Here is a 26,525-nt window from a genome sequence, read left to right on the forward strand (position 1 = left end):
AAGAACTCCAGCAGTGAGGGTCAGGTTCTGTCCTTGCCTACAGTCCTGACTAGAAGGATCCTTATCCAGGCCTGGGACTTGATAAACTCTCAGGAACCATGGAAGTCAGGCCTATCGGCTGGATTTGTGGGCAGGTGCTGAAGAACTTCTCTGGAAGACGTATGACTAGACTAATCTTACTGTAAATTGGGATATGGGCATGGGAACAACGGGGGACAAATGTTATTGGAGTCCCTATGTTCCCAGTTACCCCAGAGGTGGGCCAGTGTCCCACACTTCTGTGAATGTCACAGGCTATTTTTCCTAACATTCCTTTTCTCAGTTGAGGGACTCCAGAAGGCAATGATGGACCTTATAGATGAGTTTAAAGATGAACTCCCTGGCATCCTAAGATTATCACAGTCTAACCAGGTAATGAGATTCATAAGCTTCAGTAGGAAGACAAAATATGTAATTTTTTGTATCATGTAAATCATTAATGCTGATATCAGTAAGTGAAGCTTAAGAAAATATAATTTTTCCTCAGAAAAAACAATTTCCAATTTTATTTACTGGGAGGAGTCCTTGGGCAGCAGAGAGATAGACAAAGAAGTGACTGAGATAGGTCAATTAAGATTAGATCGAAAGTCTGAAAGTCTTTCATAGAAGACTGACTATGTAGTTTCTTTAAGATTTGCTTAATGTAAAATTAGAAAAGTCGATAGAAATGCATAAGTAAAATATAAGGCAATTAAGAGATTACACACACTTAACTGAGATAAACTAGCCCTGAAAAGATAGTGTTATACTGTGGAGAGAAACTACTGATGTCTACCACGTAAACAAAGTACACATGCACTGTGTTTCTAAAGCCTCTGTTTCATAAAAGATTTGAAGGAGATAAAGTATTGGACTTCGAGGCAGAGGGATAGAGGGAATTCTGAAGAGAAGATGTTTATGCCCGTGAACACAGCTGTATGTGCATATATCACATACACAAAGGAGAAAAAAGGTATTTATCTAGAGATGTTTTCTTAAGAGAGGCAGAATTTCCAGTAAGATTCTGTTACAAACGGTTGCCAAGAGCACTGGGGATATAAAGAATGAGTGTAGTATTCAGGGAATCATAAAACTGATAATGTGGGATGACAAGGCTATGCAGAGGTTAAGGAATGGTTGGAAGAATAATGGCTTTTAAGTAGATAGGGGACTCTGTGGACAACATGAAGAGAGATAGGATATAATAAAATTATGTTAGTAGTCTTGATTCAAGGAAAGTAACACATTGTGTTCAATCCATGTAGTTGAGCTGTAAATTGAAAGCTACTTAGCTTCTTATTCTGACTGTAGACTTAAAAGAAAATAAGCCCTCTCTGTTGGGGTCTAGACTTGGAAGGAGGGTGATGTGAAGTGTGGGGTCCCAGATGAGCAGTTGGCCAGCACACAGTTTGTTCAGCTGAACAGGACAGACTAAGCCTTGAAAACCCCAGAGGGAAGGCCAAATGCCAGAATTCCAGACCTTCCATGCGGAGTCCAAATACCTCCCCTCTTTGCATTCCTCCTGGACTTGGCACAAAATATTTTGAAATTCTGGGAACTTTTCTTGGCCATACTCGGGAGTTCTAAGAGTAGAGATGGACAGTGTCCAGTGGATCTAGCATCTAAGTGCTTAAAGTGGATGGTAGTGCAATAATTATTGAAAAAACCTCAAGGGGAATCCTAGAGGCAAGAGACATGCCAGAAATACCCTCTTTCTTTTCCAAAATGGGCTTCCTCCATTGCCAAAATATAAGACATTGAGATTAAAAAAAAAAACTGTAATTTTTTTTATATGCCTTCCACCTTGCTCTGTCTTCTGGTGGCATTATCACAGATTTTAAAACCATGATTTGCATTCAGGTAGATGGCTGCCTCCTTCCTAAAGAGAGCTCTATCCTGTTCCCAACACCTTGAATTTATTTACTTCCGAGAGTCTTGGGCCACTTAGGGACGAGGACAACGATGGCTCTGGCCCATTTGGAAATCCACTGCTGTTTTCTAGCCATTCCCTTTGCTGACTCAGTTACACAAACCCATTCATGTATGAGATGTACAAAGCATAGGCTGTGTATAGAATGAGAAGAACCCTCATAAGAAAGTACTTACCCAGTGTAGATAATCCCTTACTGAGACTTGATTCTAACTTGTGTCAAGTTGACAACTGAAACTAGCTATTGTAGAGAGGAAGGATTTTAGCCTCTTCTGCCACTAAGGACACAGAATCTGCCTCCCACTGACTTCTATCCTTCCAGGAGGCTTAGAAAGTACAATCTGTGAGTGAAGCACTTAGGTACCACCTCAAGGGGACGAAAGCAGATGAACACTGGGATTCTAACCTGCTTCCCACTAAAAACATGCCTTAAGTCTAGGCATGTAGGCATGCCTGTAGGGGATTGTCTTAATTAAATTAATTGACAGGTCAACATCTTCCCCACTACAGACAGCACCATTCCCTAGGCAGTAAGTCTTGAACTATGTGAATCAGAAAAATTGGGTTGTGCACAGCAAGCAAGAATATATGTGTTCATTTCTCTCTGTTCTCAATTATGGATATGAGATGACTAACTGAAGTTCCTAGCTTGTCCTTACCACAGTGTTTGGCCTACTATAACCTAGAAGTGTAAGTTTAAGTAAAACTACTTTTCTCCAAAGGGAAAAAAAAAAAGTACTTACCAACCCCACCCCCACTCCCTGTACCTCAGTACTTATCCACCCCCCACAACCTCCTAACCCCCCACAACCTCCTAACCCCCCACAACCTCCTAACCCCCCACAACCTCCTAACCCCCACAACCTCCTAACCCCCCACAACCTCCTAACCCCCCACAACCTCCTAACCCCCCACAACCTCCTAACCCCCCACAACCTCCTAACCCCCCACAACCTCCTGACCCCCCACAACCTCCTAGCTCTGGTTTTGTCTGGATTTGACAGAATTTCACCTTTCACAAAACAGTCTTGATTCAATTCCCTAAGTATTGAGAAAACAAGGAAGAGAAGATGGTAAGGTCGGAAGGTAGAGCCAGTCTTCACAGGGCTTGTATGTACTTTGCTTCCAGACAGAGTTCAGCATCAACTGAGCCAATGTAAGATGTCATCTTTCAGGTCTTAGCTGGATATTTCTGGTTTATTTGCTGTTGAAATAGTGAAAATAAGCAAAATTGGGAGAAGGGAACTGTGTAAGTGGCTAATCCACTAACCTAGAGAAGAGATGGTATATCTTAGTACAATAGAGTAGGGGTGAGGGGTGACATTCTGGGACTATTCAAAGGAAGAATTGAGTAGGCTTACTGGCAGGCTGGTTTTATCGGTGGAGGATAGTAAGTGCTGTGGTAACAGAATTGCAAATTCTTCATTAAAACTGCTGACAACAGAAATGGGAAGGACTCAAGCGGGGAGGGGAATATGTATTCAAACGGCAAATATGGAGCAGGGTTCCAGAACCCATTTTACTGACAAAAAGCAAAGTTTCCTTTGGTAAGCGACCTTTGCAGCTCTGGGTGCTTGGGTAGGACTTTTAATTCTTTGCCTCAACTGTGCAGATGATGATGAGCAGTGCACAAAGGGGCATCCATGTTCCCCTGGCAACCAGATGCTTAGGGCCAAGAGTCAAAGAGAAAACCAGCAGAAAAGCATGAAGAGAGCTTCATTTGGGGTCACCATTGAAACTCCCGCCCCCACACACGATTTGATTGAAACAACAAACAGACACATAGCACAGGCAGTAGAAAAAAGGAGAAAAAACCCTGGCAGTCGAGAATGAAAAACCTTTCAATTGTTTTCCTATTAGAATAGTTAAGAAACTTACTGAAAGTAATAGTGCTTTGAAATCATCACAAACATCTCAGTCTACCTGAGGAATGTAGGCTCCTCCTGGCAGCTTGTTCACAGAGTGCAGGAGAGAAACACACACACACACACACACACACACACACACACACACACACACACCCACCCACCCACCCACCACCTTGGTTTGCTGTCTTCCATCAGCTCCTGGCAGGCAGGAAGCATGCCTTCTTGGGAAAGAGCCAGTTCCATGGTTTGTGGGAGGCAAGATAAAAGTGGTCAGGAGCATTGCATGATCGGAAGTAATGTGTGCTTGAAGATTATTTGCAGAAGTTTTTGTTTGTTTCTGCTTTGTTTTATTTTAAAGAAAGCATTTTCAAAGGCATGCAGGGCGCTCATGATCAAATTGTAACAACTAAGCATTAGAGGGAAACAAAGACCACAGTCATGAAGACACAGGTGAACAGAGAGACAGTCAGGATGTCTTGATGCCAGCTAAATATGCTTGCATTGCAATGCAGGCTTACATGAAATAATATTGTTTCCAACAAACATGTTTTCATCAACCTAAATTATCTGAACCCGACATGAGATGACCAAATTATCAATGATAATTAACCATATTTTTATTAAAAGACAAAAAAAGCAGAAAGAAAATGTAGAAGAGGGGCTGGATGGGTTGGTCTGTCTGGTGGAATGAACAGACGCAGGTAGAGATAACTAGTGACTGCAAGCCATGGCCTGGTGAAGAACTTGAAGCCTGATGGTGTGCGCCCATAATCCTAGCACTGGGGAGGCTGAGGAAGGAAGGAGAGTCTGGACTTTGAGACCATTTGGAATTTGTGGCCAGTTTGGCTTAGACAGCAAGACTGTGCCTCAGAACAATCAGAAGAAAGTAAAGGATCCTATAAATTCATTTAGAAAATAAGAAATCTGCAGAAGGTTAACATTTCACAACCGCCAACATGGTAGATTCCCCAAACACTGAAGACTCAAACAAGGAGATAGTTTTCAAGTTGGAACTTCACATGTCCCATGCCAGTTTGTTCTGGCAATGTGGCTGACTACTCTTAATAATAATTACAGTGAGGGGGGGAAGATTGTAGCTAAATTTCAATCACAAGTAAAAGCAAACCAGTGCCAGTTCCACACGGAGGAAGAGCTTGGAAGGGTCAGCGTAGCATAGTCACAAGAGAACGAGAGAAATGTAGCAACTGGGGCTTCAGTACTACAGGCAGCGTGGCTGCTCCTAGCTTCTTCAACCACACCCAGGGAAGAAAATGACATCAAGTGACTATAACTGTGTGCTGGTTTGATGGCGTTGTTTTTAGATTGCAGTTTAGGTTATCAGTTTAGCAGTCTAGATAGCATTATCTATTGTTGCTACTGTCTGGGAGGCCGAGACCACCCCTGGCTACTGGACCTTTCAGAAAAGTTAATAGAACAAACCACACCAGAACACCAAACACTAAAAATTAATCCTCACCAGTGGGCTAGAACAGCTTCTGGTTGTCAGCAGCAAGAAAAACACTAAAACCTGGTGATGTACATGTATTTTTAAAGTAAATATAAAAAAATGTTAGCTTTTAAGTAAACACATGATGTTCACTGAAGACAAAAGAACAAATTTAACAGATATTTTGTATGTATATATTTAGGTTTAATAAAATATTACAGAGTCAAATGCTGCTTATCTATAGCCAATGGCTAACTAATATTTTTTCCTAAGGATGGCCAGATGATCCCCAAATTGTTTAAATTAATGATGACACTAACTGTGCCTGCCTGTTGACTGTAGTACAGTTTAACCACTCTATGCACTTTCTTTGTGGTAAACTGCTGAGAAGAAACCACATGTTAAATGTTTTGATAATGCTATAGTTTTGATAGAAATTACTAGAATTTCTGAAGTTTTGAGATAGAGTTGTTTTTAAGATTACCGACTGGCATATAGGATATTTGGTTTAGTTTCCTTTACACATACTCTAACTCATGAATAAAACCCTTAAACTTTTAAAAATATTTATAACGGTTTAAATAAGTACTATTGCTTGAATAGTTCATATATTGAGTAATACTTGGATAAGAATTACTGTAATTTAGAGTGAAGCCTGGAAGTACAGGACTGTAGTCCAGAATGAGGCAGCATGATTGGGGCACACAATGAGTTCACACCCAGCCTGCACAACTTAGTGAGACCTAAGAATAAAATGGAAAAAGAGAGCTAAGACATAGCTCAGTGGTAAAGCACTTGCCTGGCATGTACAGATCCTGGGTTAAATCCCAAGTATTAGGGAAAAAGGAAAGAAGAAAGGAGGGAGGGAAGGAAGAAAATGGAAGTAAGTAAGGAAGGAAGGAAGGAAGTAAAAGAATCTTGTTTATTTCTTAAGGCAGTCTGTGAAATCAATGTAAAATTACCACAGACCACCAGGCATAGCAGCACATGCCTTCAATCGCAGCACTCAAGGCAGGTGGTGATGGGTAAATCTCTGTGAGTTCAAAGCCAATCTGGTCTACATAGAAAATTCAAGGTCAATCAGAGTGACATAGGAGGACATAGTGAGAGCCTGTTTCAACAAACAAACAAAACTCCTATATACCCAGAAGGAAATGGAACAATTCTATCTTTTGTTTAATTCAATTCTCAATATTTATTCTAAGGAAAAATTAAGGTGTTCGTACAAAAACTTTAATGGGGGGCGGTCAGTGAATTGTATAGGGCGTATTTAGGGCTAAGTACGTTTACAACATCATGTACAGCAGAGCAGTATACTCAGTTTCTGCTACAAGTAGATGCTAATAATGTATCAGCAAATCATATGTCAGATTCTTTTCGAAGCTTATTTTTTTTTTTTTTTCAGAAAAGAGATCCAGTGCAGAAAACATCTAAGGTCAGAATGGCTGTAGCTTTAGCCAAGATCAACCGGGGAACATTAATTCAAGGATTAAACAGCATATCCAGCTCTTCCAAATCAGTGGCCAAACTTCTGCAGCCACAGCTGGCATGTAGACTCTTAGAGCTGAGGAACATATCTCACCGGCTGCTGAGGGAGGTGAATGCGCCGAGTCAACCCCTGTACAGCACGCAGGCAAGTGAATGTTGCGTTTCCGTGAGCTGTAGAGCCTTTCTGAAGAATCGTAACTGACCAGAGTATTGACAATAAATGACCGTTGAGTACTCAGACCTAAATGGGACTTCTACATCACCATTTTAAGGCTCAGGGAATATCACAGAAGGGGTGGGTGGGGCTGGTCTGAAGGACAGAAGATTGGAAGAAATGCTGTGAAACTCTATCTTCTGGATATGACATGCCTGCTCGCCCATGAGTTCACAGCAATAGTGGCTACCCATACAAGGCTGAGCCTGTTGACACTCCTTCACCTACGGGGAAGGGTTCATAAGGCTATAGGCAGTTAATGTCTGCTACAGGAGGGTGAGCTATTTTTGAGTAATACAGGCCTGTGCTCATATAATCTATGCTCATACAAGCACCCAGTTAAGGTGGTGGGTCACCCCTTTCCCCCAAAGCCAAGAAAGTAGGAGGGGATTTGTTGAAGAAAAGAAGGTGTGGGGGGCAGGGGATGTAAGAGAGAAAAATGGGGATTATGATCAAAGTCCATTATATTGCACGGAATTGTGAAAGAATAACACGTTAAAACTTCTTTAATTTAAAAATAAAACTATATTAAATTTGGGATCCTTCGTGTGAAACAGATGAAGTTGGATATGAATGGTAAGAAATGAATATAGAGTAGTTTCTAGTTTAAATCTGGGGGGGAGATAATGTGGACTTTTCCTACCTTATTATTTAATTGAGCTGTATAAACTTTCCATTTCAAATAATTGAAAAAAAAAACCATAAGCATGCAAATTGACTATTTGTGTCAAGCCTGAAGGGAATTGTATAATGATTTTTCAAAGTGGTTGTGTTTTGTCCCTCCCTCCCAGAACACTGTGGTTTCCAAACTAACCCTTGGTGTGCTACTTGGACATATTTCAGTAATATTAATGTTTATTTCTAATTATGTTTTCCACATGGCCTCATGGAGGTTCTGTTATTTCTTGTTAAGGGAAGCAACTTTTAAAACTTTTCAGGCCTGACTTTGTTTTTAACTTTATGACACAGAACTCTGTATCCTTTAATCAAACATCTGGACTTGTTCTGTAGGAAAGTTGGAGTCTTTCACCACCAGCATCTCAATTCCAGGAGCACTGGCTTGAACACTTTGGCAGAAAGGAGAGAAAACCATGCTCAAATGGGGTTAAAGCAAAAGAGAAGAGTGCTAGTTTGTACAAACAGCCCAGAGTTAAGATTCCAGGCACGTGCATAGACAATGAAGCAATGGCCTACCTCCTTTTCTTTGCAAGTCTACACTCTTTTTTTTTCTACACCAGTATTACTCATAGACTATCTAGCATGACTTTTAACTGTTTGGGGGTCTCCATCCTTCCAAGTTGAAGTAATTACAACAGAAAATCAAGTCGCCGAGCCAGTGTTCCTTGGGTTCACTGGTGGAGGATGGTGTACATCCAAGTGCTTGCCTTTAGACCAGGGAAAGAAGACGGGTTCCCTGCTTCATCTCCAGAGTTGGGGTTGGAGCCCTGTGCAGGCCACATGACCTGAATGCAGAGTGGGAAGAGTAAGTTCTCAAGTAGAGTGGATGCTGGATGGCCAGAATGAACAAACATCCCATTATGGAGAAGTCCATAATTAAGTCAAGGCTTTTACATTTCTTAAAAACTCATCACATGGGAACAGAATTTATAAAAGGTTTCCTTGTGATACTTAATATCTAAGAATATAAAAAGTGTTCTTTGTTTGCTAACCAATGGATTCCGAAGTATTCTGAGCCTTGTTTCTTATCTTTATAACAGTGGAGAATAGCTGAATATTCTTAATTCTCTCTAAAATGTACTTTGAAAGCTAATGTTTTGCCTTACCCTTCTCTGAATTTTGTCAAAACCATAAGCTCAAGAATTATTTTTATCTATGAATGTTTTGCCTGCATGTATGTCTGTGTATCATGTGTGTGCCTAGTGTTCATGAAAGCCAGAAGAGGGCATCAGATGCTCTGGAACTGGAGTTACAGACAGTTGTGCTGGGACACCACAGTGACAGTTACAACTGCCATGTGGGTGCTGGGAATGGGACACCACAGTGACAGTTACAGCACCACAATGATAGTTTCAGTGGCTACATGGGTGCTGGGGACAGAATCAAGGTCCTTTGAAGAGCAGTAAATGTATTCAATGGCCGAGCCGTGCTCTAGTGTCCAAACCATAGTTTTTATGATGTGAAACGTCTTCTGAAGAATATTTCTGAAGTATTTCCTGCCAATCATTTCATCATGTTTTGCTGTGATTTTTTTTTTTTTTTTGTCTTGAGTTTCTACGAAATCCAAGGAGCTGATAATTTACATTGCTTGCTGTTGATCCACACACACATGTGGACACAGCACACGTTCATGAGCACACGGGGAGGGGGGAGATGAGAGAGAGAGGGAGAGGAAAGAGAATAGAGAGGGAGAGCTCATGTCAGGGACATAGATTGTCATTCACAGTAAAAGTATCAGCCAGAGCAATGTCCTGTTAATTCCCTACTTTTCAGTCAGATGACTGAATAACAGTGAGGGTTCTTTGTTAATTGTGCATATTTACTGTTGTACCAGGAGAGAGGAACCTTGAAATGAAGAAACGGAGCCTTTCCAGGACACTGAAACACCTGCCAGGCTTCTCTTCTGAGGGGGCGGGGTATCTATTAACCCTGGAATGTTTCTGCAGAAGAAAAAGGAGAGGGCATTGTTTTGGGTGTCCTGGGACATATTTTGGGGATTCATCTCCAGTTCTCTCCACAGAAATGCACTTGCTGTATCTCCTAAAGCTACTTGATATGCAAACATGTCTCTTGCTCAGAAGAAACAGTTTGTGCAAAGAAATCCATGGAGAGTAATATCTCTGTACTCATAAAAACTTAGTGGCAGAAAGATTCTGTCTTTGCATTCCAGCTTTTGTGTGTGCGTGTGTGCGCGAATGCATGTGTGTGTATGTGTTTATCCACGAATGAGAACAACAGAAACAAAACAAAATAACCTCCCCCCAAAAAATCTACAACGTGTTTGACTTTTGCTTTACCTGCCAATGAGACTCTGAGGTACTTCTAGATCATCTGCACTAACTTACTCTAGGAACATGTTTTGAGGCAGAGTGGCTGCTCCAGGGCTCATCTGCTGTCATTGTCTTCTTTGACATTGATTTGTAGACGACACACTTAAAAGATTTTTTTTTTTCCTTTTGGGGGCTGTCTAGTAGCTTTAAATAATTTTACCAGTGAAATAGTTCAAAACACAGAAGTAATTTAGCAGAATTCCCACATGACCATACATCCTAATGAGTTCCAGATTGCCCTCAGAATGCCCTTCATAAAAGAAACACATCCTAGCCCCTTCTTCATCTTCTTGGGAGAATGAATAACTAATGTCTGCTTCTTTTCTTTTACAAATAGTGGTTCAGTTAACACACTTATACCATCTCCCTGGCCACATGCATGAGATTGCCTGGGTACATCTCCAAGGGATTTCTTTCTTCAACTTTTACTTCAAACTTCAGAAAGATTTCCTGAGAAAATTCTGAGTCCTGAACCTGACAATAACTAATTCAATTATTGAAAATTCTTAAATAACATTTCTTCAAATATTCTTTGTCAGTTTCTGACATGCCTGTTATATTTTAATTTGTGTGTGTGTGTGTTTCTTTTAGAATAGTGTTAGAATGGACATTACGACCTCGTGTATATTAGCAAGCACCCTGTCACTGAGTTATATCCCTGCCCTCTCATTTTATTCTCTATGTGCGGCTGTCTTCCTCATGTACCCCTACCCTGCTTCTTTCCACACGGGGTCTTGTTCTGCATGTCTGGCTGGCCTAGGGCTCTCTATGTAGATTGCACTGACTGACCTCAAACTCAAAGAGATCCACCTGCCTCAGACTCCCAAGTTCTGGGATTAAAGGTATGCACTACTATGCCTGGCTCTTTGTAATGTTTTACACATCTTGCCTATGTCCAAAATGTTCCTCTACCTATTTAATGTTATCTTATACTTAACCTTTTGTGTGCATGTGTGTGTGAGAGGTTATATGTATATAGAGGTGGCCATGTGTGTATAGAGCCCAGGGGTTGAAGTCAGGAGTCTTTCTCCGCTGTGCTCCACCTTGTTGTTTTTGAGGCAGGGTCTCTCACTGAGCCTGCAGTGAGCCCCAGGATCCTCCTGTCTGCTTCCAGAGCTGGCTTTACAAGTGTGTTCCACCAAGCCTGAGTTTTAAAAATGTGGGTGCTAAGAATCCAAATGCAGGGCTCTGTGCTTGTGTGGAACGCATGTCACTGAATGGGCCATTCTTTCTTGCCTCACAATTTGAGGAGAATGCTTTCTTTCCCATTGCAAGTCTTGGAGAGTTTTCTCCCTTTGGTTGATTTCCAATTATCTTGGACATATTTACATGTACATAGTCTTTCAAATGACTATTCTTTGAAGTAGTAAGAGCTACTAAGCTATCAGGCTTTGATGGTTTGTATTGCATACTTATAAGCGTTAATTTCCAAATGTTTTATAATTGTATTTAACTGGAACTTCCCTAATAGAGTTTCATCTTAGTAAAACCCTCTGTGGCAGAGCTGTTCTGGAGGAATTCTGCTTTTGCTCCAGGGGTATATGAACAACATTGGGCCAGCCTTCAAGCTTTCTCAGTTCAGGTTTTCCTGTATCACCCTGAGAATTTTAGACACTGTTCTAAAGCGTGATCCCAAAGACAAAATTCCAATTCCAGATGGGGAGCAGCTTCCTCCCTGTTGCGGTGGTGCAGTTGTTTGAGTCTCACTTTTAGAAACTGCAGCTGCAAATCCTACCCTCCACCTTATGTCTATCCAAGCCTCACATACAGTCATGGATTGAAAGTCACCTGGAGATCCAGTAAGAGCCCAGAGAGCCTGCGATGTAAGTTCACATACTTGCTTCTCTGTTGGCTCTCTTTGTTCTTGGCACAGGGGTTTATCTTTCCTTTTTGTAGACTTAGCCTTACATGAAGTTTTGGGCATTTGATTCTAAATGGAGTTCTCAGTGGCTCTGTGTAAATGTTTACACAGTAGCTCAGCCTGACATGTTACTGGAGCCAGCTTTCCTTCTGCTCTACTTACCATCTTCTTTCACAATTTAACACAAGATGTCTAAATTTTTTCTGGGAAATAAGTGAAGTATACCTTTACCTTTTAATTAACTCAGCAAATATTAATTGAACCCTGATATATAAGATCACTAGTTTAGAGACCAGGGGTTATTTATCCTTACTCCACGGACTATGGAGCTAGGAGGTAAATATGCAGACACTGTCAGTCAAGTATAGTGAGTACATGACCAAAGGATGCAAAGTAAACCAGACTGTAGAAGCATCCAGAAGAGGCATGCAATTTCAGAGTGACCATTGTCAATTGTCTAGAAAATTCAGTATTCTAAGTGAGACTGGAAGACAGAAGAAGGAACCAGATAAGGTGGCAGGAAAATCATTGGAGGAAGAGTCCATAATGGTGGTACCCACATAAGAAAGCATGGGCTTTGAGGAAACATAAACAGTAGTGTAGTGGGATATTCATTTTGTCTCCTTCTGTGGCTTCGGCCTATTTGTTTATCCTGATCCTTATTTAACCACAATACAGTAGCATATGGTTGGAGTGATCAGATAGAAGAGAATCCTGGGGTCAGAGGTTTTAGGGTATTTGAGTGTCAGGGTGAGGAAAACACTTGAGTGACATATAATGATTAGTGGAGAGAAGGATTGTCTCCTAGAGGTAATTATATAGTAAGGAAGAAAACAACAGGCCAGATCTGAAGTCAGTGAGAGCAGAGATAGAAATATGAATATGACAGACTTTTGAAGATCCTCCATGGAAGAAGGCCTCACCCTCCATGGGGAGCAGAAAGGGGATGGTACAGGGGTTGGGGGGAGACAGGAGAGGAGGGGAGGGAGAGGGAACTGGGATTGACATGTAAAACAAGCTTGTTTCAAATTTAAAGAAGGAGGGAAAAAAAAGTATGAATGTGAACACACCAGTCCAGGTAGCCAAGGGTATAAAAGGGATGTATGAAGTGTGAAGTGAGGGAAGACCAGTGTTTCTCTGATGAGGTGTGAAGCATGGGAAGGCAGGGGTTGCTCTGATGAGGTGTGAAGCATGGAAAGGCAGGGGTTGCTCTGATGAGGTGTGAAGCATGGGAAGGCAGGGGTTGCTCTGATGAGGTGTGAAGCATGGGAAGACAAGGGTTGCTCTGATGAGGTGTGAAGCATGGGAAGGCAGGGGTTGCTCTGATGAGGTGTGAAGGATAGGAAAGGGGGTTCCTCTGATGATGTATAAAGGGTAGGAAGGGGGTTTCTCTGAAGAGGTGTGAAGGGTAGGAAGGAGGGGATGCTCTGAGGCGGTATAAAGGGTAGGAAGGGGGGGTTGTTCTGATGAGGTGTGAAGCATGGGAAGGCAGGGGTTTCTCTGATGAGGTGTGAAGTATAGGAAGGTCAGGGTGCTCTGAGGAGGTGTGAAGCATGGGAAGGCAGGGGTTGTTTTAATTAGGTGTGAAGTGTAGGAAGGTGGGGGTTTCTCTGATGAGGTGTGAAGCTAGGAAGGCCAGGGTTCCTCTCATGAGGTGTGAAGTGTAGGGTGGTGTGTATCCATGGTACTGGAGTATGTTGAGAGGTAAGAGTCATAGCACAGAGAAGATATGTTCATTCTTAATAACCCATAATAAAATTTCCCAGCTGCTTCCAGGTGAAGCTTTACGGTGGAGAATTTCAAGGGGGTTACAGCTTGAATTAATGTTCAGAGGAATAGGCTGTGTGAATGCCTGGAGGATATCACTTTATGTAAACATGGCTGTGGGAAAGTGGCCTAGTAACCAATCTGAAGTTATGTTTCATGGTCCAAACATCTGGTCTCCGATCTAAGAATGAATGATAGGAAGACACATCCTTTTGTACCTGGAACAATTTAATTGGTTCTGCCTAAGTTATCACTAACACGGAATACCAGTGAAGCAGATTACTTTCCTGTAAAGCATGGATATAGAGGAGCATTTCCACTAGGGCATCGACTATGTAACTAGACTGATATCTGAGTCCTTTGGTACAGGGAGGTCTAAGATGAAATCTACAGTAATGTTTTCCTCAAGGTGAGCAGAGAAACGATGCTAGCCCAGAGCCTCTAAAATGCCTACTTCTGGGTGTTTTGAATGGATGCTCAGATCTGTGCCATTTAAAATATATTAAAAAACATGAACTGCCTAAAGACCTGATCCATACATTACCTGAAGAATTACCAGTGGTCAGTCTGAAGTGGGCACAGAGGTTGGGAGTTAGCATCTATGTTGGCTTTCCTGTTAGAAACGTCTTTTGCACCTGATCGTATAGATGGACTGAGTCATGTTACTGCCTGAACTCTTCTTCCAGGTTTTGCAAAGCTGAGACTAGTGACAGGAGAGTACTAATGATGTTAAGCTTCAGGAATGGAGAGAGCTCTGAGTGGAGAATTCCCTGGAGCTTTCTGACACTCTAACACCAGCACTTCAGAGAGGTGCATCTGCCCAGCCTGGCTGAGCAAGCCTGCAGCTGCTCTTGCTGCAGTGACCTAGATAGTCAGCTTAGATGCTGACTCCACAGAGCTGTTGATTCTGGAAGGCCAGTCAGCATGGGGTCACAGAGCTGAAAGATCTGCCTGGGTTGAGATGAGATGACTGTTTCTATTGTGTGCAGGCATTGTGGGGGAGGTACAGAGCAAGATGTGGGCAAAACCCACAAGATGCTGACCAAACTCTTTCTGTACTGTGGAGTGCTAGCAGTCCTTATAAGTGTGGTGAGTTACAGTGCAAAGGCTTGGCAATGCAGCTTTTGCCAGCTTAGAGGAAACCTTTTTTTCCCCCTGGGCCTCCCTGTTAACAGTAGCCAGCCCATCTTCCATTTGGTCATTAGTCACAGAGGGAGAGCTTTGCCCCTGACTCTTCTGTTCTCAGCAAGGTGATGCTGAGCAACATGATGTCAAGGCTGGTAACTCTCCATCCTGCAGTTATATATAATTGAATCTTTATTTTCTCAGCTGCTGGAACATGGTTTTCTTGTGATTTGTGTAGTTATTAGTGAAAAGAAAACAGAGGTGCTTCTCTATGAGACAGTCAATTATGTGAAAGGAGTTGAGAGGTTGAAATTTGTTCATGTCTCAAACTCTATATATTGTGCATAGTAATGTAACCAAACTAAAAATATTGACATAGCATTGAAACTGTACTTTATTCAAATATGTAAACAAATGAAATTAATAAACAAAATTAAGATAAAATATTTCAAACAGACCAAGAAAATGTAAATAAAGACTTTTCCAAACATCTGCTTTTATTTTAGTTTTTCTACATGCTACTCCTGCTAAAAGGCAGAAACAAAGCAAGGTGGTTTGTAATGTATAAAGCAGGTAGTGCATGTGTCTCAGTCACTGTTTTATTGCTATGAAGAGACACCACGACTGAGGCCACTCTTACAGAGGAAAGCATTTCATTGGGGCTTGCTTTCAGTGTCAGGGGCTTAGTGTGTTATCATCATGGCAGAGCGCGTGGTGACAGACAGGTATGGTGCTGGGAAAGTAGCTGAAACCCTTATCTGCAGGTCCAAGAGAGAGAGAGAGCAACTGGGCCTGGCATGGACTTTTGGAACCTCAAAGTCCATCCCCAGTGACACACCCCCTCCAACAAGGCTACACCTCATAAAAAGTGCCACTTCCTGATGGCTAAACACTCAAATATATGAACCTGTGGGGGTCATTCTTATTCAAACCACCACAGCATGTGAGCCAAAAACTAAAGACAAAAAATGTTACTTTCTAGAAGCCATGTAAATTTTGGAGGAAGCATATTTGCTATGGGGACAATTTGTTACAGAAGCTGAAACCAGTAAGATATTGAAAACAGCAATCCTTAGGCAATATACAAAATTAATTACTCGCAAGTGTAACAGGTGCCATCCTCATAATTAATTTTGAAACTAACCATTGTAATTACCTTTAGATGTGAGAATAAATCCAGAGAAATGTGCAGTGAGGTGAAGTATGGTTTCTTTCACAGACCGAGTTTTATTTTGTTACGTGTGACTTCCTGCTCATCCCTTCCTCTGCACAGAAGAGCCTTGTTGGAGTATGTCTGCCCTTCTTTCTCCTCCACTTTTCCTGCGTGCTTGCCTTCTGTAGCCCTAAGCCACATCCAAAGGCATGCTGCCATTCATATGCTTCCAGGAAGAAAGAAAATGCAACCTTTGATTCATTTTCCAAAGACTCTTTAAGGAAGCCAAGAACTCAGAGGACATCTATGTCCTATGGTGATGATTTATTAAAGAAATAGAAAGCAGTAAGAAAGTAGTGTCTATTCCCATATATGGGAGTTGGTGAGACCGAAAGAAAGGAAGGAAGGAAGGAAGGAAGGAAGGAAGGAAGGAAGGAAACAAAGAGAGAAAAAAGACCCAGTTCACGTTACACTCTTCTTGGCCTCTTGTTTCTGCATTCCTTAAATCCCTTCCTGAGAGCCATGGCCAGTTCTGTCCTCCATTTGGAAGTGGCAGCAGTCAGCCTCAATGAAGCACCACTGAGCATAGGTGCAGTTGGGACATTTCCCTAATGCAATACCCTGTGCTTTTTCAACTGAACTTGGACAATACCAAAGACTCTAATCTCTCTAAACCTGTGTTCCTACTTCATAGATTTCTTAGAGACTAAAATAATGCTGGTAAAGCTATTAGAAGAGACCTGGCATATAAAGAGTGTTCTGTAAATATTAATGATACACAGTTGTATTATTCAAACAAAAGCTATTTCAATTTTGGTACATTTCTGTTCATTTTTCCTATAAAAAGCTAGTTGTATTTTTTATATATGAAAGATGGATAGAAGTCTTAAATTTTAAGTCAAAATATATAACAAATGTGCAAATCATTAAAAGTGTAAGTCAATGAATTTTCATAAATTGAACACTCTTTATGGTATCCACACCCTGAAAATCTCATAGATTCTTCAGTGCTGATCTCACCCCTGCGAGGAAGGAGTACATTTTTTTTTTTTTTTTGACTTCTATCATTACAAATTAGTTTGGCTCACTTTTATTTGGAGTTTAGTCATTTGCTAGGCATACAGATTTAACCTCACCTTTTCTCATGTGCCATGAGATATTAGTGCTTATCCTGACACTTAGTGCTACCTGTGCAAGCATTCTGCTAAGTACTGTAAAGAATTTTCTGGTCTTCCCAACAAGAACTTGACAGAAACCAGATCTAGCTCCATCTTCCCCTGCCCACTCAAGGGCACTCAAGCAGCACAGATGACTGGGACTAGGGGGCAGGCCGGGGTGTGGCTCTGCATTCAAGTCCACCTTTACTATTAGCAGCTATGTCGTTCCAAGAAGGGCATTCCATCCCTTTTTTCCTCAGCTCTTTGTGGAATAGTTAACAATAAAAATGCCACCTTTGTGGGGTTGTTTTAAGGAAAAAGTCAAGCCGAGTGTTTAAAAAGCACATATTTGGTATTATTGCTACCTTATTTAAGCGAGGGTCATTCTGTGTCTTCCAGGCTGGTCTGAGTGATTGTGACAATAGCCCATGCTACCCTGTCAGGTTACAAAGGGAGGACCACAATACCTGGAACATAATGCATACTCGTAAAGACCGCAGAATATATTATTAGTTAAATTATATCATTGGTTAAATTTCATTTTCCTGACCATTCTGGTATCATTGGTTATTTTTGGGTTTTTTGTTTGTTTGATGCTGTAAATAACATTTGCAAAATGAGATCTTCTTATGCTGCCCAGGCTGACCTCAAAGTGCTGTGCTAAAAGCATCCTACTGCCTGAGCCATACTCCCCACCCTCAATAGCTGGAACACACACTCCTATGTACATTTGCTGTTGTTTGGGGTTTTGATGATGCTAGGGAATAACTCAGAACTGGTGCATGCTAAGCAAGCATGCTCGCCCTGAGTTGAAGCTCCAGCCTCAGCGTTATATATCACTTTAAAAGGCCACGTATACACTATTCTTTCTAGCATGCATGCACTCTATACTGTGCAGTCCTATGACTTTATTAGCTCTAGCCTATCATGTGGACACTCACTGAAGCTGCCGTACCACTTGGGTCTTACCTCACAGCAGCATGGCTAGCTGCCACTTCACTGGGGGGAGGGAAGGAAATGCTTTCCTAAGGTGCCTGTAGGAATGATCTATCTAAACTGAAATGTTACACTGATATGTTTAAGGCAACAACACCTATTACTAGAAACTAAAAACATGTGGGAGGACAATTCATTATGAGCATAAACCCTTTAGAGCAGCAGACTGGGTATGAGCCTGAAGCCTTGCCTGGAGTTTAATGATCATCTAAGGTCAAGGCTGGCTGCAGCAGCCCCATGATTAACATTGCAAGTGGGTCATTAATCTCCAGGAAATGCTTAGCATGTTGATTGCTGTTTACTTAATTGAGGTTGTGAATAATTTAGTAAAGAATGATTACACGAATTTGGACAAAGGAAAAACTTTTTCTAATACTCGGGGGAGCACCCCCTAGCAAGTACATTTCACAGTTGTAAGCACTGAAACATTTCCAGAAATGGAAATTTCAGACTTGTGGGATTTGCTGCTGGTTTTTATTAGTAATAGGGATGTGTCTTCTTGGAGGGAGAAGCAAGAAATAATATATTTTCACTGTGCGAGAAGCCCAGATAGTTAACACAGAGACAACTTTCTTTAGATAAAATTTTAAATTCTCACGGTAACATTGGAAATTTTCACTTTAATAAACTTTTGCTGTTGTTTTTGCAGGCCAGAAAGGGTTCTTTGTTTGACATCATTTCTTTTCCAGCAAAAACTGCTTTAACTAGCATAATGTATGCTTCCTACGCAGCACTAATTTATTTGGTAAGTTAACAGCTAGATTCTAGAAACAAATGTATTTTACTCATTGTTGAAAACAGCACTGTGTATACTATGCCATCTAGTATTAGCTTTAATGTTACCAGTTAAGGCACACCATTGGCTATGCAAAATGATTTCATATTAGTTGTTTGCTTTTCTGACAAGACAAAGTAACCCCCAAGGTCCAATTTGCTTATATAAATAAAATTATTTTACTTATCTAAAGTCAATCACTATTTAAAGAAATTACATCAAATTTAGTAAATCTGATAAAATTTAGTCAAAACAGATTAACTTTTGCTTTGAGATATCTTGTTGTCTAGTTATAGCCATTGTCTCATGATGGCTTTTAGTTCAGTATTCCATTACTTGAGATCTATGACTTTGAAGAACACGGTTACTATATTTTGCTTATAAGTGCAATGCATGACATAAACTAAAAGATTGTATCAACTATATGAGTCTCCATCCATTAGCAAATATCCACATATATTTTATGAAAAACATAATACAAGAAAGGTTCTATCTTGATGAATTATCACAAAATCTACTGGTCTATTTCAATGTGTCATGAGGTAAAACATTACCAGTTACGACCAGAGCAACATCATTCCTGCCTCTCTTCCACATAAGTGACTGACATTTTGACTTGTGGGTGATTCAGCGTTTTAGATTGAATGTAGACTGAATCATAACCTACACTTTCTTCATGTCTTCTGCTGCTGCTTACACTGTCACTCTGAGATTCAGTACTTCTTACCGCTGAGTCTATTCCTATCTATTGCTGGATATATAGTGTTTCAGTGACTGCCATTCCTTTTCTCACTCAACCACTATGGGCATTTTAGATTGTTCCTACATATCTTTGTGCATGCCCTTTGTTGACATTGCTAGGTTACAGGATATGCAAACATTTATTGCTGATAGATGTTGCAAAAGAGCTCCTAAAATTGTTTTTAACAATTAAAAACCATCCTAGAAGACCGTAACAGTCCTCTATGTTACCAGTGGTGTTTGAAACTGTCAATATTTTCTATTTTAGCCATTTCTGAAGTATGTATTATAATGCTGATTTTAGTGTACATGTTCTTGATTACTGATGAGATTGAACACCATTTCATACATTAATATCCCATTTGTGAATTTCTGTTAAAATCTCCAATGCAAAGCAATGGAGGCAGCTAACCTTAGTTGAAACCTCTGAAACCTTGAACCAAAATCAATCTTTCCTTCTTTATAATGGGTTCTTTCAGTTACTTGTCAGTGATGCAAAGCTGCTTAGCTCAGCTCCTTTTGTTGCTAGATAGTGACCTTTTCATGTCTCTTTTAACCATTTTGGCATGATGCATGTTTGATGTGAATATGCATTTTCCTGCTTGGTTTCATACTTAATTTTTTAAAGAATTGTCTATGTATGACTTTGCTAGTGATATGAGTTTCTTGCAGGCAGATTTTCTTGGGTCTTGTTTGTAACCCAATCAGCTAGTTTGGAAATTTATGTGCATATTTGTGTGCTATATGTATGTGTGATATGTGTATGTATAGACACATGCATATGTGTAGTGTATTTGGTATCTTCCTTGATCGCTATTCACCCTGTTTTTTGAGACAGGGTAGTGATGGGGGATATCCCTCTGTATATATGTTTCTTTTATTGGCTGATGAATAAAACACTGTTTGGCTAATAGAGGCAGGAAGATAGGCAGGACTAGAAGATGAGAATAATTCTGGGAAAAGTAGGCAAAGAGGGATCGCAAAGGACGACATGTAGCCGAGGAAGGAGTAGCAGGTCCAGACCCTTCTCCGGTAAGATAAGACCATGTGGAAATATACAGACTAATAGAAATGGGTTAATAACTAGGAGAGAGATAGCCAATAAGAAGTCCTAGTCATCAGTCAACAGTTTATAAATCCATAGAGCATGTCTGTGTGCTTATTTGGAGCTGAAGGTAGGTGGGACTTGATGAGAAGGAAAATCCAGCAACAGGGTATCTCACTGAATCTAGACTCATCAGTCTAGCTAGGCTGACTTGCAAAAAACTCCAGGGATTCTCTTGGTTCTCCTCACTCCTCACCAACCAGTGTTCATGTTCTACCTGTATACTGGCATGCTTACTTCTATGAGTACATAAGGCATATGTTTCTATGTATATATAAGGCATGCAAACTTTTCATTTGTATTTGGTTCTAAACTCTCCTTGCACTGGGAACATATGGGAAGTTCTCTGTTATTATTTCACCAAATAAGCTTCTCCATCTCTTTCATGACTTGGCTCTTTCATCAATACTGGATATTCATACACTTAGCCTTCTAATAATGCCCCCACTTACCATTTATACTGTTCACAGCTTGTTTTTTCTGACTATCTGAATGTACTGATTTGTTCACTCTGTCCTCAGTATGCCTTCCAGTTGACCTTGTTTATTGCTAAGACTTGAGTTTGGTTCCTTTTCTGGGTTTCATCTTATTGCCTATATTAGTTTCCTTATTTCATTCAGCTGGCCATTTGTATTCTATTCAAACTCAGTCATCATTTTGAAAAACAATCTTTTGAATTCTTTGGCATACATATGCTTCAGTATCATCTTTGGACTCACGTATAAACTTTCAGGAGTCACGCTGTCTTGTTTTAGTCATAGCTCTTGTGTTTCTCATTCGGATGTACATCTGTCAGACCAGACATCTATTCTCGTGCTATATGAGGGTTAGTAAGAAGCCCTTTCCTCTTTTTTTCCTTTGCTTTCTTGACACAAGGTTTCTCTGTGTAGACCTGGCTGTCCAAGAACTTGCTTTATAGAGGCTGGCCTTGAACTAAGAGAGATCCTCCTGCCTCTGCCTCCCAAGTACTGGGATTAAAGGAGTGCACCACTAATGCCTGGCTAAAAGCATTTTCTTGCGAGTTCTGAATGATGGATCACCTAAAGGGATGAAAATAATCAACAGTCACAACAGGAAAGCAAGTCTTCTGGACATAGAAAATAAACAAAACAGCAATGTCATCACCAATACCAATAGGAAAGAGTCAGAAATATAGATTAAAGAACTAAAAACAGTAGGACAGAAATCTTAAACTTCAATTAAAATGAAAAATAATGTTAGACACAAGAAACAAACAAATGATGTAAAGAGAGGAAGAAACCACTACAAGTTTCCTCTTAGTTGAAGTTCATGAATTGAGCAAGTTTCTATCTCCATCCTCTAATAACACTGTGATCTGCTAAATGTGATTGGTGGGAAAGTGGGGGTAGCAGGATGAAGATGAGGCCTGTGGTCAATACATTTGCAGCAAACAGACTAGTGCTGTATAAAGGCTGAGCTTTGCCTTGCCCTGTCCTGCTGTGCCCTGCATTTCCTACCTGCTTGGTCAATGATATGTCTATGGCATAGCAGTATTTGCCTCACAGGCTTTCTGTATGCAAGCCAAGGAGCCATGATGAGTGCTAACAGGGCTGAGTGGGCACTCATCTCTTAAAATTTGGTTCTACACATACACCAGCAGTCTTTGATGATTGAGTGCTTCATACTCCAGATGCCCAGGCAAACATCCAAATCAAAGCGTATCTTCAGATGCCCCATAGAGTATGGGCAGCAAACAGACTACTGACCTCACTTAACAGGCTGTGACAGGGAGAGGAAACTCTGGGAAGTGAATGATCTACTGACCTTTCCACTGACCACTGTGTCCCCACAGCTTGCACTTCCTGCTGCTTAAACGTCTCAATGACTGGCAGAACTAACCCTTTCCTTGACTGTCACACCTTGTCACTGCTGTGAAATCCTCAGGGACTCTGATCTTTGACCTCTCTGGAATCTGAGATCCAAAGTAGCTTAGTCCTTAACAGTGTGTCCTTCTCAGTGGGTCCTTTCTGAGAAACCCTGAGAAGGAGTGGACACTGAGACACCTTCAGAACAAATCACAGCACTGGACATGTAAGGCCTGTAGGAACTGTGGATTTCTCCCACTGTACAGACAGTCTGATGAATCGCTGGGACTGTGTGCACTCTGGCGTACGGGTGTTTGGGCATGAACAAGAGCCCCTCAGCCCCACTCGGGGGCAGGCTGGAGTTTCAGGGTTTTGTGCTTTCCTCTGAGTTGCCCTGGTGTGCTTTCAGTTCTCCCTTCACTGCTGTCCTTCAGCCTTCCCTCTGCCACTGCCCTGTCTTTACTCACTTGCAGAGTCACGCAAAGAACTTCTCTTCCACCATCTAGCTACAGAAGGCATCAGAGTAGTCCTTCTCAGTTTAGTTCCAGCTCTGGTTTTCTTGAAAGGGTTGAGGCCTCAGGTTGCTCTCCTGCCTCCCGTCTTACATGTTCCTCACTGTAAAGCACAGCAACACACGCATTTCCCTTATTCTCTTGAACTTTGACACTACCCCCCTTTGCCATGTTTGCTGGGATTATAGCTATCACAAGCATGCCTGGTTTATGCATTGCTCAAAGCCAAACCTGAGGCTTCCATGCACACCACTCAAGAACCCTACTAAGTGAGCCGAGTTATATTACCAGCTTTCTCTGTTCAATCTAGAATCAGCTGTCAATTTATGTACACACATACGTTTGGATTTTAATTTGCAGTATATTAAACTTAAAGATTGTGGGAAAAGTTTAATGCTACTGTGTGTTGCAATATGATAAAAGTTAATAAAGTATATAAGAACTATGATGAAATCATAAAAATTAAGAGAACTTTAAGAATGCCAAAGTAAACAGAGGATATGCCATGTTCACAGCCTAGCAAAACTTACTCTGCCAGTTATAAAGACATTTTATGAAGCTCCCATGATTCACAGAGCAAAACTGGCCCAAGAATAGGCAAAGCAGCTAGACACAGAGAGCTATAAATAGACCTACATACAACATAACTTATGGACATTATGACAATAATGTTCTAAGACAATCCAAAAAGGATTTTCCTGATAAGTAGGGGTAAAACAATTGGGTATCATTGAGGTAACTATTTTTTCTTACCTCATATCAATTCCACGTAGATTATAAATCTGAGAAAGGCAAAATAATAATGCTTCCAGGATATAACAGATGAGAATGTTCTCATGACTTTGGGTATAGGTTCATTAAACAGGAAAAAAAAAACAAAACAAAACAAAAAAAAAACAAAAAACCCATACAATTTAAAGGAAAGCATTAATAAGTTGATCTATATAAGAATTAAGAAATTGTACTTTATCAACATATGAAAAGACAAGTCAGAAGAATATGAACAAACAAGAATATCCTGAAATATATTTTCCAAAGCAAAATAACTTGAGAGTTAGACACCTCTCAGAAAAACAAATGACACATCATGAGGCTGAGACAGCATGTCAGTGAAGGAAGGTGGCAGAGGCTGTTCACATAATGACAGACAAGAAGCTAGGGGAGGAGACGGGCACAGGGCAAAATAAAGCCCCTAGAATATGCCTCCAATGAGATATTTACTGTAGGTAGAACACACGAACTAACATTACCAGCATACCCCAAAGTAGGTCCATCACCTGGGGACCAAGCCTGTGAGGAACCTTTCACAACCAAGCTGTAAGTGGAACAATCCACTGAGGATACATAATGACCATAACCAATGTATGCATTGAAAATTGAATCACTCAGTGTTATTAAACAAATTCTACACAATATACAAGGAGAGATAAGATTACAATACAATTGTGGTGGCTCCAGTAACCCTACAGTCATCAACATGAAGCATTATCATCAACAAATATCAACAAACATTAGAGCCAGGCGGTGGTGGCACACGCCTTTAATCCCAGCACTCAGGAGTCAGAGGCAGGCAGAGCTAGTTCCAGGACAGCCTCCAAAGCCACAGAGAAACACAGTGAAAACACCAAGGGGTAGGGGTGGTGAGAAAGAAGCATTAGAGTTAAATACACTACAGGTCAGTGGATTTAACAAATATCTATACACTATTCCATACAACAGTAGCAAAATACTACTTTTCAATACATATTTTAGCTGATAATGCAAACTTTACAAATAAAAAATTAGAAAGGAAGAAAATGAAGGGAAAGGAAGACTACAAACCAATATAATCTTTGATAACCCTTGATTATCTTTGAAATTAATTAGATGCAAAAATCCTTAATATGGTACTTGCAAACTACACTCAGAAATATATATTAAAAACATCATCCAACATGATTAAGTCAGTTTCATTTCAGGGATGCTAGATGGTTCTGTATTTGTAAACTAATGCATTTAATACAGTATATAAACAGAAGAAAAAAAGCCAGCGTCATCATCTGTGTCAATGCTAAAGAATCCTTTGAAATGAAATTATATTGTCTGAAAAGTTAAAAGAATGGAACTTTAGGTCAACCTGTTAAAAAGTACAAATGGCAGAGAAAGAAAAGTACAGTATGTTTTGTCTCATTGTGTGGAACTAGCACGATTTTTGAAAAGGTCTAAACTAGTGGAAGGGACTATTAGAGAAGGCAAGGGACGGGTGAGAGGGTAAAGAAAGAGGGGGCAGAATTAAGATGCAATATATACATTATGAAAATAGCACAATGAAATAAATTAGCATGCTACTGTAATAAAATTCTATTAGAAATTCAAAGTGCTTTGAAATCCAAAGGAGAGAAAGAAAATGCTCAGAGTATTTGCTGTCCAACACCTCATCTTCAGGCAGTCCTTCTAAGATAAACTAGTTCCCTGTAGCTTAGTGGAATATGCTGCTGTCCTTCACTACTTGTCTCATTAGTAATTCAGACAGAATAAGTTGAATGAATAAACTTGTTTACTTCTCACTTCTGAGGTTATTTTCATGTGTATTTTGTTTAAACACTTTTCCATATTTAGGATAAGGAATCAATCTATAGCTTGTCATGTGTCAGGGTTTCCTCAAAGGAAAGGCAACATGTTACTGACTTTTTGTCTGTGGTAGTTAGTACCTTAAAAAGAAACATTACTTCTTAACATTTTTTTTTTTTTAATTGATATAGGCAGTCAGTGTTAATGCTGTGCTGGCGAAGATAAAGAACATTTTTCAAGAAGAAGAATCCATAAGGCAGAATAGAGAGAATGAAAATTTTAGAAAAGCCTTTTCTGAACCCGCGCTTCCAGAGCCCAACTTTTCTGAAGGTGAAATCAAAGCAAAACCTTACAGGTCATTGCCAGAGAAGCCAGACAACCTTTTAGACCACCCCAAGCCTCCTGCCAACAAGCAGAGCAACAAGATCCAAGTTCTACATTCTGTGTTTGACCAGTTAGCTGAATTGAATGAAAGAGAAATCCAGACACAAAGACCACTTTAGAGAGCTCAACAGTCATCCATCCATGGGTACATTTCATCAGACAAAACCAAAACACCAGTTTACATATGCTGAATGCTCTCTTAAAAGGGGGTAGAACAGGGAAAACTATGACATCATTCTCTTGTATTTATATGGCATAGAGAATAAAATGAATCTTAATGTACAATACATGTGATGACCCAGTATATTTGTTTTTCATATGTATATGTGCAGGTACCTATCTACATAGGCCAGAAGAAAGTATCAAATCTGAAATGGATGCTGGGAACCAAACACAGGTCCTCTGGAAGAACACAACATACTCTTAACCACTGAGCCATCTTCCCTGCCTTTACTATGCAATGTTTTTAATGAATTCATATTTTGTTAGAGTTTACAGTTTATAATATTGGTGTGGTCATAATTCATTTATATTTTTGATTAAGAACAGGTCCGAATGCTTACCCAGAAAGGAAAATTTCATAACTATAGGCTGTATATT

The 26,525-nt window shown here is 40.4% G+C and overlaps 1 protein-coding gene across 1 annotated transcript; it reads left to right on the top strand.

Moving 5' to 3' along the window:
- On the top strand, positions 1 to 26,135 carry Spata9 (spermatogenesis associated 9). Its single transcript, XM_051182767.1, has 5 exons — positions 1 to 159; positions 323 to 411; positions 6,669 to 6,896; positions 18,682 to 18,777; positions 25,733 to 26,135. Exons 1-5 carry the CDS (start codon positions 99 to 101, stop codon positions 26,042 to 26,044), a joined length of 786 nt encoding a protein of 261 aa, XP_051038724.1. The 5' UTR covers positions 1 to 98; the 3' UTR covers positions 26,045 to 26,135.
- The last annotated feature ends 390 nt before the right edge of the window (positions 26,136 to 26,525 follow it).

The sequence above is a fragment of the Phodopus roborovskii genome, unplaced genomic scaffold, assembly GCF_943737965.1.
Source record: "Phodopus roborovskii unplaced genomic scaffold, PHOROB, whole genome shotgun sequence".
Lineage (NCBI taxonomy): Eukaryota > Metazoa > Chordata > Mammalia > Rodentia > Cricetidae > Phodopus > Phodopus roborovskii.

Bases quoted from the DNA above. Each gene is read 5' to 3' on its own strand.
- Spata9 (XM_051182767.1), top strand. From the start codon at position 99: ATGGAAGTCAGGCCTATCGGCTGGATTTGTGGGCAGGTGCTGAAGAAC. The intron at 412-6,668 runs GTAATGAGATTC...TTTTTTTTTCAG, and splicing joins GATTATCACAGTCTAACCAG to AAAAGAGATCCAGTGCAGAA. The intron at 6,897-18,681 runs GCAAGTGAATGT...TTGTTTTTGCAG, and splicing joins AACCCCTGTACAGCACGCAG to GCCAGAAAGGGTTCTTTGTT.